At 51.4% G+C, this 13493-nt stretch overlaps 2 protein-coding genes across 2 annotated transcripts; one reads left to right on the forward strand and one right to left on the reverse strand.

Moving 5' to 3' along the window:
- The first annotated feature begins 831 nt into the window (after window positions 1-831).
- Zbtb39 (zinc finger and BTB domain containing 39) lies at window positions 832-8709 on the forward strand. The gene is made up of 2 exons (XM_021173737.2): window positions 832-964; window positions 2822-8709. The coding sequence occupies exon 2, from the start codon at window positions 2866-2868 to the stop codon at window positions 5002-5004; it is 2139 nt and encodes a 712-aa protein (XP_021029396.1). The 5' UTR covers window positions 832-964; window positions 2822-2865; the 3' UTR covers window positions 5005-8709.
- On the reverse strand, window positions 8645-13140 carry Gpr182 (G protein-coupled receptor 182). The gene is made up of 2 exons (XM_021173738.2): window positions 12894-13140; window positions 8645-12381 (listed from the first exon to the last, which is right to left on the reverse strand). Exon 2 carries the CDS (start codon window positions 12363-12365, stop codon window positions 11169-11171), a length of 1197 nt encoding a protein of 398 aa, XP_021029397.1. The 5' UTR covers window positions 12366-12381; window positions 12894-13140; the 3' UTR covers window positions 8645-11168.
- Window positions 13141-13493: the final 353 nt, after the last annotated feature.

Genomic DNA, 13493 nt, shown 5'->3' on the forward strand with positions numbered 1-13493 from the left:
AGAAGAGCTTCCTGGGAATCTAACCTGAAATACTCCATTCGTTAATCATCTGCCCCTGGTGAGAGTGTCTGGTGCTGCTTCCAGGAATTTGGCATTGTCACTGGGCTCGGACAAGGAAGTAGGCTCAGATAAGAACGTGAGAAACAGTGACCATGGGGCTTTGTTTGCTACTATGCTTAATCATTACCTTGTGTGATCTCTGTGTTTACTACTTCTCTTGATTACTTTGTCTTTGGTCTAAGAACTGACCATGTTTTTGTTTTTTTTTTTGGATGTACCTAGAATGATATAAAAGCTAAAAAAATAAAGTTGCTTCAGTCTCAGCACTGGCTGGAGTCATGTTATAGTTTTGTTTAATTTTTTTTTTTCTTTGCAATCCTCACCCCCTCCCTTGAGACCCAGTTGACTGACTGAGTTGGCTTGGTCAGACCCCCCCCCCCCCATCCGCACAGTCACATACCTGCACCCGCACACAAGTTTTTAGAAGGCGCCTATATGTGTGCAAGGCAAGGTGACAAGCAAAACTCAAAAGAGGGGCTCTGGCAAAACCACAGATCCCTGCCCTCAGAAAGCTCGCGGGAGTCATAAATTGAACAAGCACACAAATTTTTGCGAGGCTGTTGGGGGACAGGGTCGGTTGGACCTGCTTTTCACTCCCCAGGCGCCACAGCGAGCCGGCTGGTGTGAGCTGGTGGCTCCGTCCGGCCGTCGGGGGGCGCTGCCTCCTCCCGGACGGCGGGGGGCGCTGCGGGCCGGGCGGCGGGGGGCGCTGCCTCCTCCGGGACGGCGGGGGGCGCTGCGGGCCGGGCGGCGGGGGCGGCCCGGGCCGGCGCGGCGAGCGGCTCGGCGGATGGAGAGTCTGGCTGCGGCCGGCGGCGCCGCCTCCTCGTCGGGCCGGGCACGGCGGGCCGGGGCCTTTGTGTGAGGCGGCGGCGGCGATGGTGCTCGGGCCCCGCGGAGCCGGGTAAGCGCGATCGGGTCCAGCCGGACTCCCGCTCGGCCTTTCTGTCGCCCTTGGCTGGGCGCGCCCCGCCGGTGTCCCCGGCCGGCCCTGTCCTCCCTCCCGGCGACCGGGCCGCGGCTCCCGGGCCTCCGCTCGGCCGGCTCTCGCGGCGCCGGGCCTGGGTCGTACGGGGGCAGCCCGCGCTGTCTGTGGCGACCGAGGTGCGCCTTCCCGGCGGTGCTGCGCCCCAGCCGGGTGCTGTCCCTGCCCTGGCGGATCGCGGGGAGACCGCGGCACCGGCAGACCTTTGGTTGGGGCGCACTCCTTGCAAGTTGCATATCCATGGGGTGCCCGGAGCCTCCCACCGTGGATGAGTGACCGCCAGGGCCCGGGAGACGCGTGGTTGGTACCCAACAATACTCAGACGAGTGCTGGGCCCCCGGGAAAAGTTGGGAATTGTTGGTAGAACCTGGTGCGATGGAGAAAAGGGCTGTGCTGCTCAGGGCGAGTTGTGCGACGCACACGCATGTGACTAGTTGTTTCTCCGAGGTGTGCAAGACCCGAGATGGGGGAAAAGTGATGTTAAAAACGCTTGCAGGAATCTTCCCCTTGCTTAAGGCATCCAGTTGTTACTGTATGGTTGGTAAAGACAGATACAACGTACCTAAGTAATGTTACATACCACAGTTGTGTTCGCTTTGGCTTCTTTGGTAATGAGTTTAGCTTCATCCACAGAATACAGTAATGTTTGAGAAATTAGCATCCAGAAGGGGTCTGGGAAGGACCAGAGAATAGGCAAGTATCCCATGAAGGGCGAGATGGGAATTCAAGAGTTTGAGATTTTGAGGTGGGGCTGGTGGTGGCTCTTATCTGTAATCTAGCATTTGGGAGATGGAGGTAGGAGGATCATAATGCGATCAAGACCATCCTTAGTAACAGAGCAATTTCAAAGTCAGCCTGGGCTACATAAGATCTCAAAAAGAAAAGAAAAAAAGAGCTGAGAGGTTTGTTTGTAGACTGGAAAGGACAGCTATTGCAGACAAGTAAAGGTGCAACCGTTCCCTCTTCCTTAGCTGCTAATGGAGCATTGATAATAGTTCAAGTATATTCGTGGCATTTGGCATTGTGAGGAAAGAGAATAGACTTAATGATAGAAAGAAAAACTTGATTTAGGAAGAAGTTAGTAAAGAAACCCGAGCCTGTTGTTTGGATTGTACTGAGGGCTGAACATCCACTCAGTTGGAAGGCTCCTAGCTAGACACATAGCTTACTCCCCTCTTTTAAAAACGTGCAGTCTGGCTTTCTACCCCAGGCTATCCTAGGACTCCTGTTATTCCTGTCCCAGACTTCCAAGTGCTACAATTATAGGTATCTACTATTGTACTTGGCCTCTTTTTGTTTTGCTTTGTTTTTAAGGATTTATTTGGTTTTTGTTTTGTGTGGATGAGTATTTGCCTCTGTGAATGTAAGTGTACTGTGTGTGTGTGTTGTGTTGCCTGAAGAAATCTGAGGGATGTATGGGATCTCCTGGAACTAGAGATAAAGTCATGTGGGTGCTGGGGACGGAACCTGAGTCCTCTGCATGAACAGCAGATGTTCTCAGCTGCTGAGCTGACTCTGCAGCCCCAGCTCTGTAGACTTTCAGGACCAAGCTAACTGATTTTTTTTTTCCTCATCCCTTTCTGGTTTTGTCTCAATGATCCTGTGGTTGGGTCTGTGCAGGGTGAAGGTCATTCCCCACCCACCTCCCTTGTTATCTTCTGCTTCAGTTTTCCTGTCCACTCCTTCCTCCTCAGCTAGGACACATTGAGAACATGCATTTCTCTCCTGCACAGAGCCCTGGTTTAGGGATGTGTCGCTCTCTTGTCTTGCCCACAGATTGATCTTGCTGATACAGAGGCATCTTCCTAGGAGCTGCTAAGATGGGCATGAGGATCAAACTGCAAAGCAGCAACCACCCCAACAACCTGCTGAAGGAACTCAACAAGTGCCGGCTGTCAGAGACCATGTGCGATGTCACCATCGTGGTGGGGAGCCGCTCCTTCCCCGCCCACAAAGCCGTGCTGGCGTGCGCAGCTGGCTACTTCCAGAACCTCTTCTTAAACACTGGGCTAGATGCTGCGCGGACCTACGTGGTGGACTTCATTACCCCTGCCAACTTTGAGAAGATCCTGAGTTTTGTATACACATCAGAGCTCTTCACAGACCTGATCAACGTTGGGGTCATCTATGAGGTCGCTGAACGCCTGGGTATGGAGGACCTGCTGCGAGCCTGCCATTCTACTTTCCCAGACCTAGAGAACACTGCAATAGCCAAGTCCTTGACCAGCACCAGCGACAGCCAGTGTGTCACTCTGAGTTGTCCCTCAGTAGATCCCACCCACCCCCTTGGAGAGTCCCGGGGGAGTGGGGAACACTTCGGTCCCGATAGAAACTATGTGCTGCCTACTGATGCAGGAGGAAGCTACAAAGAGGAAGAGCGGAGTGTCTCGGGTGACACTAATCATGGCTTGCCCCTGCCGCAGCTGCCACTGCCACCAAAGTCGGAAGACCACGACGCCCCTGTACCCTTCACGTCTGTTCCTAGTGTGGCGACCCCACCACCAGTCCTAGGCACGGTCAGCACAGGCATCCAGACCAGCACGAGTTCTTGCCAGCCATACAAAGTTCAAAGCAACGGAGACTTCAGTAAAAGCACCTTCTTCGCTTCTGATAACGCGATAGACATTACAACCCAGACCAACTCCTGTTTGAGCAATAGTGACCACTCCAGAGATCCAAGCTTCGGGCAGATGGATGAGCTCCAGCTGGAGGACCTGGGGGATGAGGACCTGCAGTTTGAGGACCCGGCTGAAGACATCGGAACCGCGGAGGAGGTGATTGAGTTGAGCGACGACAGCGAGGACGACCTGGCTTTCGGTGACAGTGACAACCGGGAGAATAAGGCCATGCCCTGCCAGGTGTGCAAGAAAGTTCTAGAGCCCAACATTCAGTTGATACGGCAGCACGCGAGGGACCATGTAGACTTGCTCACGGGCAACTGCAAGGTCTGTGAGACCCACTTCCAGGACCGAAACTCCCGGGTGACCCATGTCCTGTCCCACATCGGCATCTTCCTGTTTTCCTGCGATATGTGTGAGACAAAGTTCTTCACCCAGTGGCAGCTGACCCTGCACCGGCGGGATGGGATATTTGAGAACAATGTCATTGTCCACCCCAGTGAACCCCTGTCTGGGAAACTGGGTCTCTTTCCAGGGGCAGCCTCCCCGGAGTTGAAATGTGCTATCTGTGGGAAAGCATTGGCCAAAGATTTCCACGTGGTCCGTTGCCACATCCTCGAGCACGTGAACTTGAAGGGCCAGGCCTGCAGCGTCTGTGATCAGCGCCATCTCAACCTCTGCAGCCTCATGTGGCACATGCTCTCTCATCTGGGCATCTCAGTCTTCTCCTGTTCCGTCTGTGCCAGCAGCTTTGTGGACTGGCACCTTCTAGAGAAACACATGGTTGTTCACCAGGGCCTGGAGGACGTCCTCTTCCGCTGCCACTTGTGCAGCCAGAGCTTCCGGTCGGAGGCAGCCTACCGCTACCACGTCAGCCAGCACAAGTGCAGCAGCGGCCTGGACGCGCGGCCTGGTCTGGGACTACCACACCTAGCCCTCCAGAAGCGGAAGCTACCCGCCGAGGAGTTTCTGAGTGAAGAGCTGGCTCTGCAGGGCCAGCCTGGGAATAGTAAGTACAGTTGTAAGGTCTGTGGCAAAAGGTTTGCCCACACAAGCGAGTTCAACTACCACCGGCGGATCCACACAGGCGAGAAACCTTACCAGTGCAAGGTTTGTCACAAATTCTTCCGAGGTCGCTCAACCATCAAGTGCCACCTCAAGACGCATTCAGGGGCGCTCATGTACCGCTGCACAGTCTGTGGCCACTACAGTTCTACCCTTAACCTCATGAGTAAACACGTTGGGGTGCACAAAGGCAGCCTTCCCCCCGACTTCACCATCGAGCAGACCTTCATGTACATTATACATTCCAAAGAGGCTGAGAAGAACCCGGACAGCTGACTGGGTCCCAGCAGAGCCAGAGGGAGCTCCCAGGTGGCAGCCGGGATTGTGACTTTGTAAAGGCCGTTGGTCCTCCCCCCGCTGACGCTATAGCTTGCCTTGTCTGTGTTGTGTTGAGAGAAGAAATGGCACACAAGCTGTTACTGTTCTTGAGAGGCGGCACCGCTGTTACCTCCGTACTTGTTGTTGCCCGCAGAGGGCTGCGTCTTGGATGATTTCGAGGCTGGCTTTAGGATCTAGTCAAGTGGCTGTGTTAACTAGGTCCCCTTTGCCGGTTTCTCTAGTTTTAGTTTACTGATAGGTTTTATGCTGCTAAGAGTCCGACCAACAGCCTCGCTCGATGGGGTCTTCACTGTGGCTGCGACCGCCAGTCTCAGCTGTGAGAAGGTTTGGGGAATGTGGTCATTCAGAAGGGTCTAGTAGCAAGGCAATTCGTCTCCGGTTCCCATACCGTCCTCAGCAGGGGCAAGGTGTCAGGAGCGGAGGGCACTCCTTGCTACACAGCTCGGATTGACTGATTGGACCATGAAAGTCCCTTGGCAGCTAGATCCAAGTTGGGGACCAAGCTATCTGTTTAGGTTGGAAAGCTTTGGGTATCCCATGGTGCCACCAGACGGGGCAGCCTGGATGGATGGAAGAAGGGCTCCACCTTTCTCCTCATTTCCAAAGAAACGCAGTTTTGTAGAGTGAGAACCCTGGATGTCAAACCTTCTGTCAAGAGCAGGGAGGACAGAGAGCCACCTCAGTGTAGTCGTCTGCCATCTGGCTACCTCCTTAACCTTGCGTCTCCCTGGCACGGAGAGGTGTCTCAGACAGCAGCAGTCTTGCCTTAATTTACACCGAGTCTCCCACTCAGGACGGTTTGACCTACAGTGCAGATGAGAAGACCGTGTGAGTTTGTGGTGGATCACGAGCCCTTCTGGATGAAAGGAACCCAAGTAACTTGGTGGTACATAGCAGGGTGTGCATTCTGACTGTCCTAGTTGGGGGACTTGTTTACTTGGTAACAGTGTGGGAGTTTGGCAGTTCACCTTTGACCTGCTGGAATTATCCTGATCTGTCATTGCATCACCCCCAGGGGGCGCTCTTGGATGGTAGCTGGCTTAGGCCTTCCACGCAGCTGTTTGGCTCCATTCTTAGTCTATGAAAGGGTCTTACCCAGAAAAGGCTGGAGAGAACCCTTAATCTTGCATACTTATAAGGCGGCACTCCAGTAGCTCATACTACCTCACCCTGCTCAGGTGAGCTCTAAGAGTCCCTAATTTTGGGCCCAGCCACCGACACTGCCCCCTGGTGGGACTCAGCAGCGCTCTGGGCTGTTTCATAAGCAAGTGGTTTTAATTAACTCACAAAGCCTTTCTAGACATTAATATTTATTTTATTATTATTATTTTTTGTTTTGTTTGGTTTGGTATACATACTACCCAGCATCTCTTTTCAATAAGCGACTTTAGGAAAATTAGTTTCTCTCAAGCAAGGAGCCACATTCCAACAAAGGGTTACGCCTGTGCAGAGGACGACAGGGGTGTAAGTAGGAGAGAGTATGCCAGGCCTTTTAAGCAGCACAGTTTCTCCAAGTGTAGTCTCTAGCAGAACAAACCCAGGTCAGTCACAGGAAGAAGGTTTTTGCACAGTTTTATCCTTCTGACACAAGGAGTCTCATATATACACACACACACACATATACATTTATATATGTGTGTGTGTGTGTGTGTATGTGTATATATATATATATATATATATATATATATATATATATATATATACACACACACATAGAGGCAGACCAAAGCAGTACACAGTTGAGCCGGTCAGCGGCCTTTTTCCCCCAGCTGTGAGTCAGTGTGCAGGGCCTTCCCGAGGGCCCGAATGGTGTAGCTCGAGTAGTTGAGGATACCCCTCACCATCTAAACGTGGCATTTTCAGGGAAGTCAGTCCTTGCTGTAGCTTTTAGTGTCTGACTCAGAGTCTACACTGGGGATGTGTAGCACACTGCAGTTCCAGGTCTGCTGAGCTTTCTATCCCCGCCCTCCCTAGTCTGCTGCCGAGGAGTGAGCGTTGATTGGTTGACTTGAGACAGGTCGCTGAGAGTGGAGAAACCCCCTTGTCCTTAGCGTATGGCATCTCGGATGCTGGGTGGTCTGTGTACTTAACCTGAAACTGTGAAGTTTTTCCTTTTTGCCATAAACCAAAAGGCAGATCTTTGAGGTTTTGCCCTTGAAACATTAAAACACAAACTGTATTTTCTGATCCCTTCAGGTTAATTGATCAGGGAGGTCCAGTTGGTCCCAGTCAGACATGTAGCAATTGGGACCAGTAGCTCACAAGGCTCGTTGCCCAAACCATATCTCTTGGGGTAGCCCCATGTTTCCTCTGTGTGAAGTTGTGTTTGCTCCCCTGCAGCTCGGTCGTCCTGAGGGCACTCCAGGATCCCTGGTGGGAGGTGTTAACTTTATTTTGTATTTTTAACTTTACACCCATTTGAGTTCATCCCCCGCCCCGACTCTTGGATTCCCATTTGGTACTATCCCCTGCTGTATTGCTGTAGAGTTCTCCTTGACCTTCGAATGCTCCATCTTTGCCTGCCATCCCCCACTCCCATCCCCCCCCCACTACCACTCCCTATTTTTGTTTTTTGTTTTTTGTTTTTTTTTGGTCTGCACTTAGAGCCAGCTGTACAGTGTTCAGAACTTTTGTTCAGCAATTCTTAGGAGTGTCCGGTTGGCTATTTGCAGAACATTAAGCCAGACTCGGGGACATCCCTAGCTTGTTTCCTAAGGGGAAACTGTAATGTTGATGTGGCACACTGGCATTAACAGCCTGTGCTGCTTGTGGCCAGAGGATAAGATGTGTCCACATGTGCGGGTGTCCCCTGACAGCTCCGTGACGCCATGGATGTCAGATAGCCCTACTCAATGAACTCCAGGATTTGGTTCTAAATTTTAAGGTTCTGTGGAGCTCCTGCAGTTCATGCTAGTCGGGGAATAAAGAGGTGTTGGTGGGGTCAGGTGACCCTAAGAACAAGGCATGGGTGAAAATTTACTTTATTGTGACCTATTCCCAGCCCCTTGTGTACAGGGCAAACCTGTAAACCCCAGAGCTTTTCACCCAGGCAGGGCTTTGCTACTGATTATCTTCCTTTTCTGACTTCTTGCTGTGCTCTCTCCACCAGACCCTAGACTACTCAACTTTGAAAGTGAATTTAAATCCCTTTACAGATGGACAGTGAATTTGTTGGCATGGGAACGAGCCCTATGGAGTGGTCTCTGTCTGTCTGTCTGTCTGTCTGGGAATGTGTTCACGTCCCAGTCCCATTGGGTGAGTCAGAAATCAGGTGTATAGATAGCATCCATCTCGGTGTGATGACACATCACAATCAATGTCAAAGGAAGATGGCACCTGTGGCAGCGGTCCTGACATTTTCCTTCTGCCGGTCCCCACCCACCCTGCCCGGAGTAGCTCAAGTCTCTTCTGAAGCAGAGAAAACGTTGCTGTCTAACTCCTTCCATTAAATTAAGAAGTACTGACCTCCTAATATTTAAGTGTTTACTATCTGCTGTAAAGTTTTGTATATTTTGTAAACCTTTTTCCCCAAAACAGTAGACGTCTAAAATCGTACATCTGATTCTTTTATATTCCATTGTTCAGCACAAAGTGTGGTTTTTATTTAGAATAAAAAAAGAAACAGACAGAGAAAAAAAAAAAGAAAAAGAAATTTGAAGTAAGTTCCTTTCCCACGGACCCTCAGTTCAGACAGCTGGCTTGCTCCAGCTCATTCCGGCTCGCTCCGGCTTGCTTCAGGAGCTTGCACCAGCCCAGCAGATGCCTGGACTCTTTCAGGCACCACACAGTGTTTTCCTGGGACTGGGATTCCCTAGGACGGGCTTTGCTGACTGGTTTTAGTGAGAAATTATGACAAAGACTCAGTGTTTCAGGGAAAAACCTCTGAAGTGATTGATCTGTCAGCCTGTAGAGAACAGTGGACCTCTGCAGCCGTCTCAGCCCAGAGCTAGGAAGCAAGGGTTCTTGCTGACCACTTCATGGTAGAGCGGTGCGTCTGAGTCGGAGGCAGATGGAGAGGGGAAAGAACCCACAACCAGGAGGCAGAGGCTCAGCATCATTTTGTTAGGTAGAAACTAGTATTCTCACTCAGAGAACACAGACCTATGGTCCATTAGGTCTCAGAGGCCCAAAGCCTGGCCAGTCATCTGTTGACACTGGTAAATGCCTGCTGAGCAGAAGGGCCTTGTAGTCAGTGTATCTGTCTATCCCTTCCATGGGGGCACAGGCCCTCAGGAGGTTCATTTGGTGATGCATGGTCTCAGGCACGAGGCTTCTGAGATCACCTATGTATAAGATGTATACCAGAGCTCACATCAGACATACAGGCATCAAGGCTTAGCTTGCACTGTAAGTGGAGACGAGCGAAGAAGGTCTTTTTAGTGCAATTTCTGCATTATTTGGTTAAATTTCTACTGTACTTTCAGCAGCAAGTAAGACTTCTGGGTCAGTAAGCCTTCAGCTGTGCCACTGAGTGGCAGTCCAGGACTCAAGACCCTCTTAGCTTAGCCATTGAGCAGTTAGTACTGATTTCCCTCTTCATGTCTGATAGACCCAGGGTGCACCCACCATGGAGCTTGTGGGGGATTTGGTAAGCAGAGGGTGAGGTTTCTGAAAGCAAAAGGGGTTTCTGGTTAAGTAGTTGTTAAAGCCTTCCAGGAGGTTAGCAAGGTGGTTCTGACATTAAAGTGTCTGCCACACTCATGAGCACCCATGGTGGCGATATTTATTTGTAACCTTAGTGATTGAGGGCAATGGGTAACAGGTTGGTCCCTGGAACTTGCTGGCCAGCCAGCTGGTGAACTTGAGGTTCTCAGAATAGAAGATGGAAGCCATTGAGGAAGACATCTGCCATTGGTCTTTAGGTTTGGTCTATAGTTACACACACACACACACACATTCTAGGTGTACTGCTGGTTGGAGAACCAGGAAGACAGAGATCAGAGGAAAGTACAGGGACACCCATTTACCAGAGCAGACTGGGTCTGCAAATCCATCGCCCTCCAAATGGTTTCCAGAGGCCACGGACACAGAAGGCAGATGCTACAGTCTGAAGCTTTTGTGCATATGTGAGTCTGGTAAATGAACCTTTGCCAGAGGACCCACCTGTTAACAAGAGGACATCTTTTCTTCCTGTAGTTTTAGTAGACAAACTGCCAGGCAGGGGAGCTATGGAAAGGCTTGACTAGAGAGAACTCACTATAGTGTTCTAGAAATCAGCCTTTGACCTCCCCTCTTCCTGTGTGGGAGGTAGAGTACCTGCAGTAGCCCCCAGAGTGTTCTCAGAATGGATGTCCCCTGATATTTGCCCTGATCTGGAGAGAGAAGGTGGGGGTGGGATCACTGGTGGCTGTCTCCCTAGAAGAGAGAGATCATCTGTGAGGAGGCCCCTGCTTTGGGGGAGAAGGAGCAGGATGGAGGGGGGGGAGGGGGGAGGGAGGATACCACAGGGAAATAGAGCCACATTTCCTGGATGCCTGGGTGGAGGATCCATCCTGCTGAGCCAGCTGCCGGGTGCCTGCCCACAACCCAGCTTGCTGGCTGTAATCCCCACCCCCTTGATTTATCAAACTCCCACAGCTAGGGAACGTCCTGCAGAGGCCTCCCAGGTCCTTGGCCTCTGGCCTCTTGTCCCCACAACTTGGAATATCAACAAGCAGACAAACACAAAGGGAATGTTTTGCAAGGTTCCTGTGGGGCTCTTTTTTTTTTTTTCCCCTTCCGGCCAGGGTGATTTATGAAACAAGGGCAACTAGTTCCCTCTGCAGAGCATCCCTTAGCCTCCCTGCCTTCCTCAACCCAGCTGGAAGTACACACTTCTCAGAGATTCCCAGCACGGGTGTCTCTATGATTTATTTATTTCGCTTTCCCACCCCACCACGCCCCACTGGTGTGGCTCCCTTAGACATCAGTACCCAAACAAATAGTATACTATCAAGGAAAGATCCATTCTCTGTCCTTCCCGAACCGTTTTCCTCTCCCTACAGCAACATTTTGATATACTTAAATTGGCCCTGAACAAGCCAGTCCTTCCCACCCCCTCCCACAGACCTCTCCCATCCCCCTCTGAACTTTCTTATTGGTGGAGGAAGCTAGAGTCTACCTTAGCTGGCTACGGAATTACAGAGTGTAGGTGAGGTGTTTGGAGGCGGAGAGGACACCTGAACGTTTCGGGTGGGGTGGGTGTGGAGATCCGCTGCAGCGGGCAGGCTGCCCTCTTTGGTAATGATGATGGAGTGCTGGGTGGAAGAAAAAGAGGAGGCTCGACCACCTGCTGCCCTGGCCTGCTCCTTGGGAAGGTAACGGACCACAAGGCTCAGCAGTCGGCCCCGGAAGCTCGGGCTGAGAAAGTTGTAGAGGATGGGGTTGGCCACACAGTGCAGCATGGAAAAGCAGTCGATGATTTCGTAGAAAAAGTAGAGAAGGTTAACCAGGTGACAGTGGAGGAAGATGTGGGTCCCGTGCAGAGTGAGCAGCAGCATAGTCACTTGGTAGGGCAGCCAGCAGATGGCAAAGACAACTATGTAAGCACACATCAACAGGCAGTGGCGTCTGCTCTCCGTCTGCCCTTGCCTCCGAAGCCGGCAGGCTGACAGGATATTGAACACTGCGATGAGAAGAAAAGGCAGTAGGAAGCCCAGGATGGTAGCCGACAGGGCCACTGCCAGGGCCCAGGCGCTGTATGTTTCAAAAGGTGCTAGGAAGAGGCACATGGGCTCGGAGCCATCCAACAGCTGGATGTGCACCACCTCAGGCAGTGGGATAATGGCCGAGAGGACCCAGACGCCTGCGCACACGGCCCTCCGTATTCGGTGCTGGTGGTGCTGCCAGGAGGGAGAGGTGTTGGTGAGGGTGACGTAGCGGTCAATGCTGAGGCACGTCAGGAAGAAGATGCTGCTGTACATGTTGACAAGGTAGAAATAATGAATGAAGCGACAGGAGAAGCTGCCCCAGAGCCAAGTGTACTCCAGCATGACCTCCAGCATCCAAACAGGCAGAGACAGGATGATGCCCAGGTCTGCGATGGCCATGTTGAGAATGTACAGGTTCAGCATCCCCACCCGGCCTGAACGGCGGCAGTTGACACATATCACCAGGACGTTCTCCACTAACCCTACCACGAAGATGGCCAGGTAGAAGACGAAAAGGACCACTTGTTTGGTGTTCTCATCGAATTCTATGTGGCAATCGGTAAAGGTCTGGTTGAAGAGGTGGAGCAGCTCCGTCCAGTTGTGGATGTCTCTAAAATCATTGTCGGGTGCAAAGGTGGAGACGGGTCTGGGGCTGGGTATGACTGACATGAGGGCCAACTAGTGTCTGTTGGAAAGAAGAGAGGGTTGGAAAAGAAGAAAGAGAGAGAGAGAGAGTCCCTGAGAAGGCAGCCTCTGTCTGCCCCCATACCTCCAACTAAAGGCCTCAGGGGCCTGGGGGAACTCTCTGACTGAGGGAAGGTAAGAAAAGCATGTTTAGGACTCAGATTATGTCTGCGTTAGTTTGACCCAAGAACAGACATTTTGTAGGAAAATTGGTGTTATTTGTACCCAACAAGATTTCTTCCCAGCAGGGGCAATTCCAGGTTACTAGCACCCCCAGTGGTCTCTAACTCTGATTCCTTCCTGAGATTTTACTAATTTAGTGCAATCTCCATTAGGGGTTCCTGCTCTGCCTTGCTATTTGGTCATAGGTTTGGGATACACAGACACACAGACAGACACCCACCCACCCCTCACACCTCTGAGCTGCCCCTGGGAAAATCTTTGGATCCCATGGGAAAGCCATTTGTCTCCAGTCCCTGACTGTCATCTTGCCAGGGAGAGTACAGCACTCACCTGGATTTCTCTTGGGAGCACCTGTCCTGGGGAGCCTGTGGATGGAGCTGTTAGCTGCCAGGAGGCTGCAGAGGCAGCTTTGTGGAGCAGGCGCTGCTGCTGCTGCTGGCTTCAGGCAGCTCTGCTTGCCTGCAGGAAGTAGCTGTCACTTGCTGAGGCTCTGTGGGAGAGGGCTGGGGTTTTTCCTGTTATCCTCCCAATCCAGTCAAAGGGGACGGACATCCGAGAGACTGACAGTGTTTGTATGTGTCAGGGGTGGGAGTGGGGAGATGGTCAAGCTGCAAGCATTGAAACCCAGACTCAGTAGCTGTATGGATTAGCCTCCTTAAGTCTCAGTTCTTCTCACCTCTGCAAAATGGGGCAACCAAAAAACAAAAACAAAACAAAACAAAAAAAAAAAAAAAAAAAAAAAAAAAAAAAAACACCAAAAAAAACAAGATCTCATGGCAAATATCTTTTTTCTTTAATTTTTTAAAAAAAAGTTTATTTTATGTGTGTGAGTTTATTGTGCCCGCACGTACATACAAGTGCCACATTTGTGCCTGGTCACCGAGGAAGTCAGAGGAGGTCTGATCTCTTGCAACTGGAGTTGTGGATGGT

The sequence above is a fragment of the Mus caroli genome, chromosome 10, assembly GCF_900094665.2.
Source record: "Mus caroli chromosome 10, CAROLI_EIJ_v1.1, whole genome shotgun sequence".
NCBI lineage: Eukaryota > Metazoa > Chordata > Mammalia > Rodentia > Muridae > Mus > Mus caroli.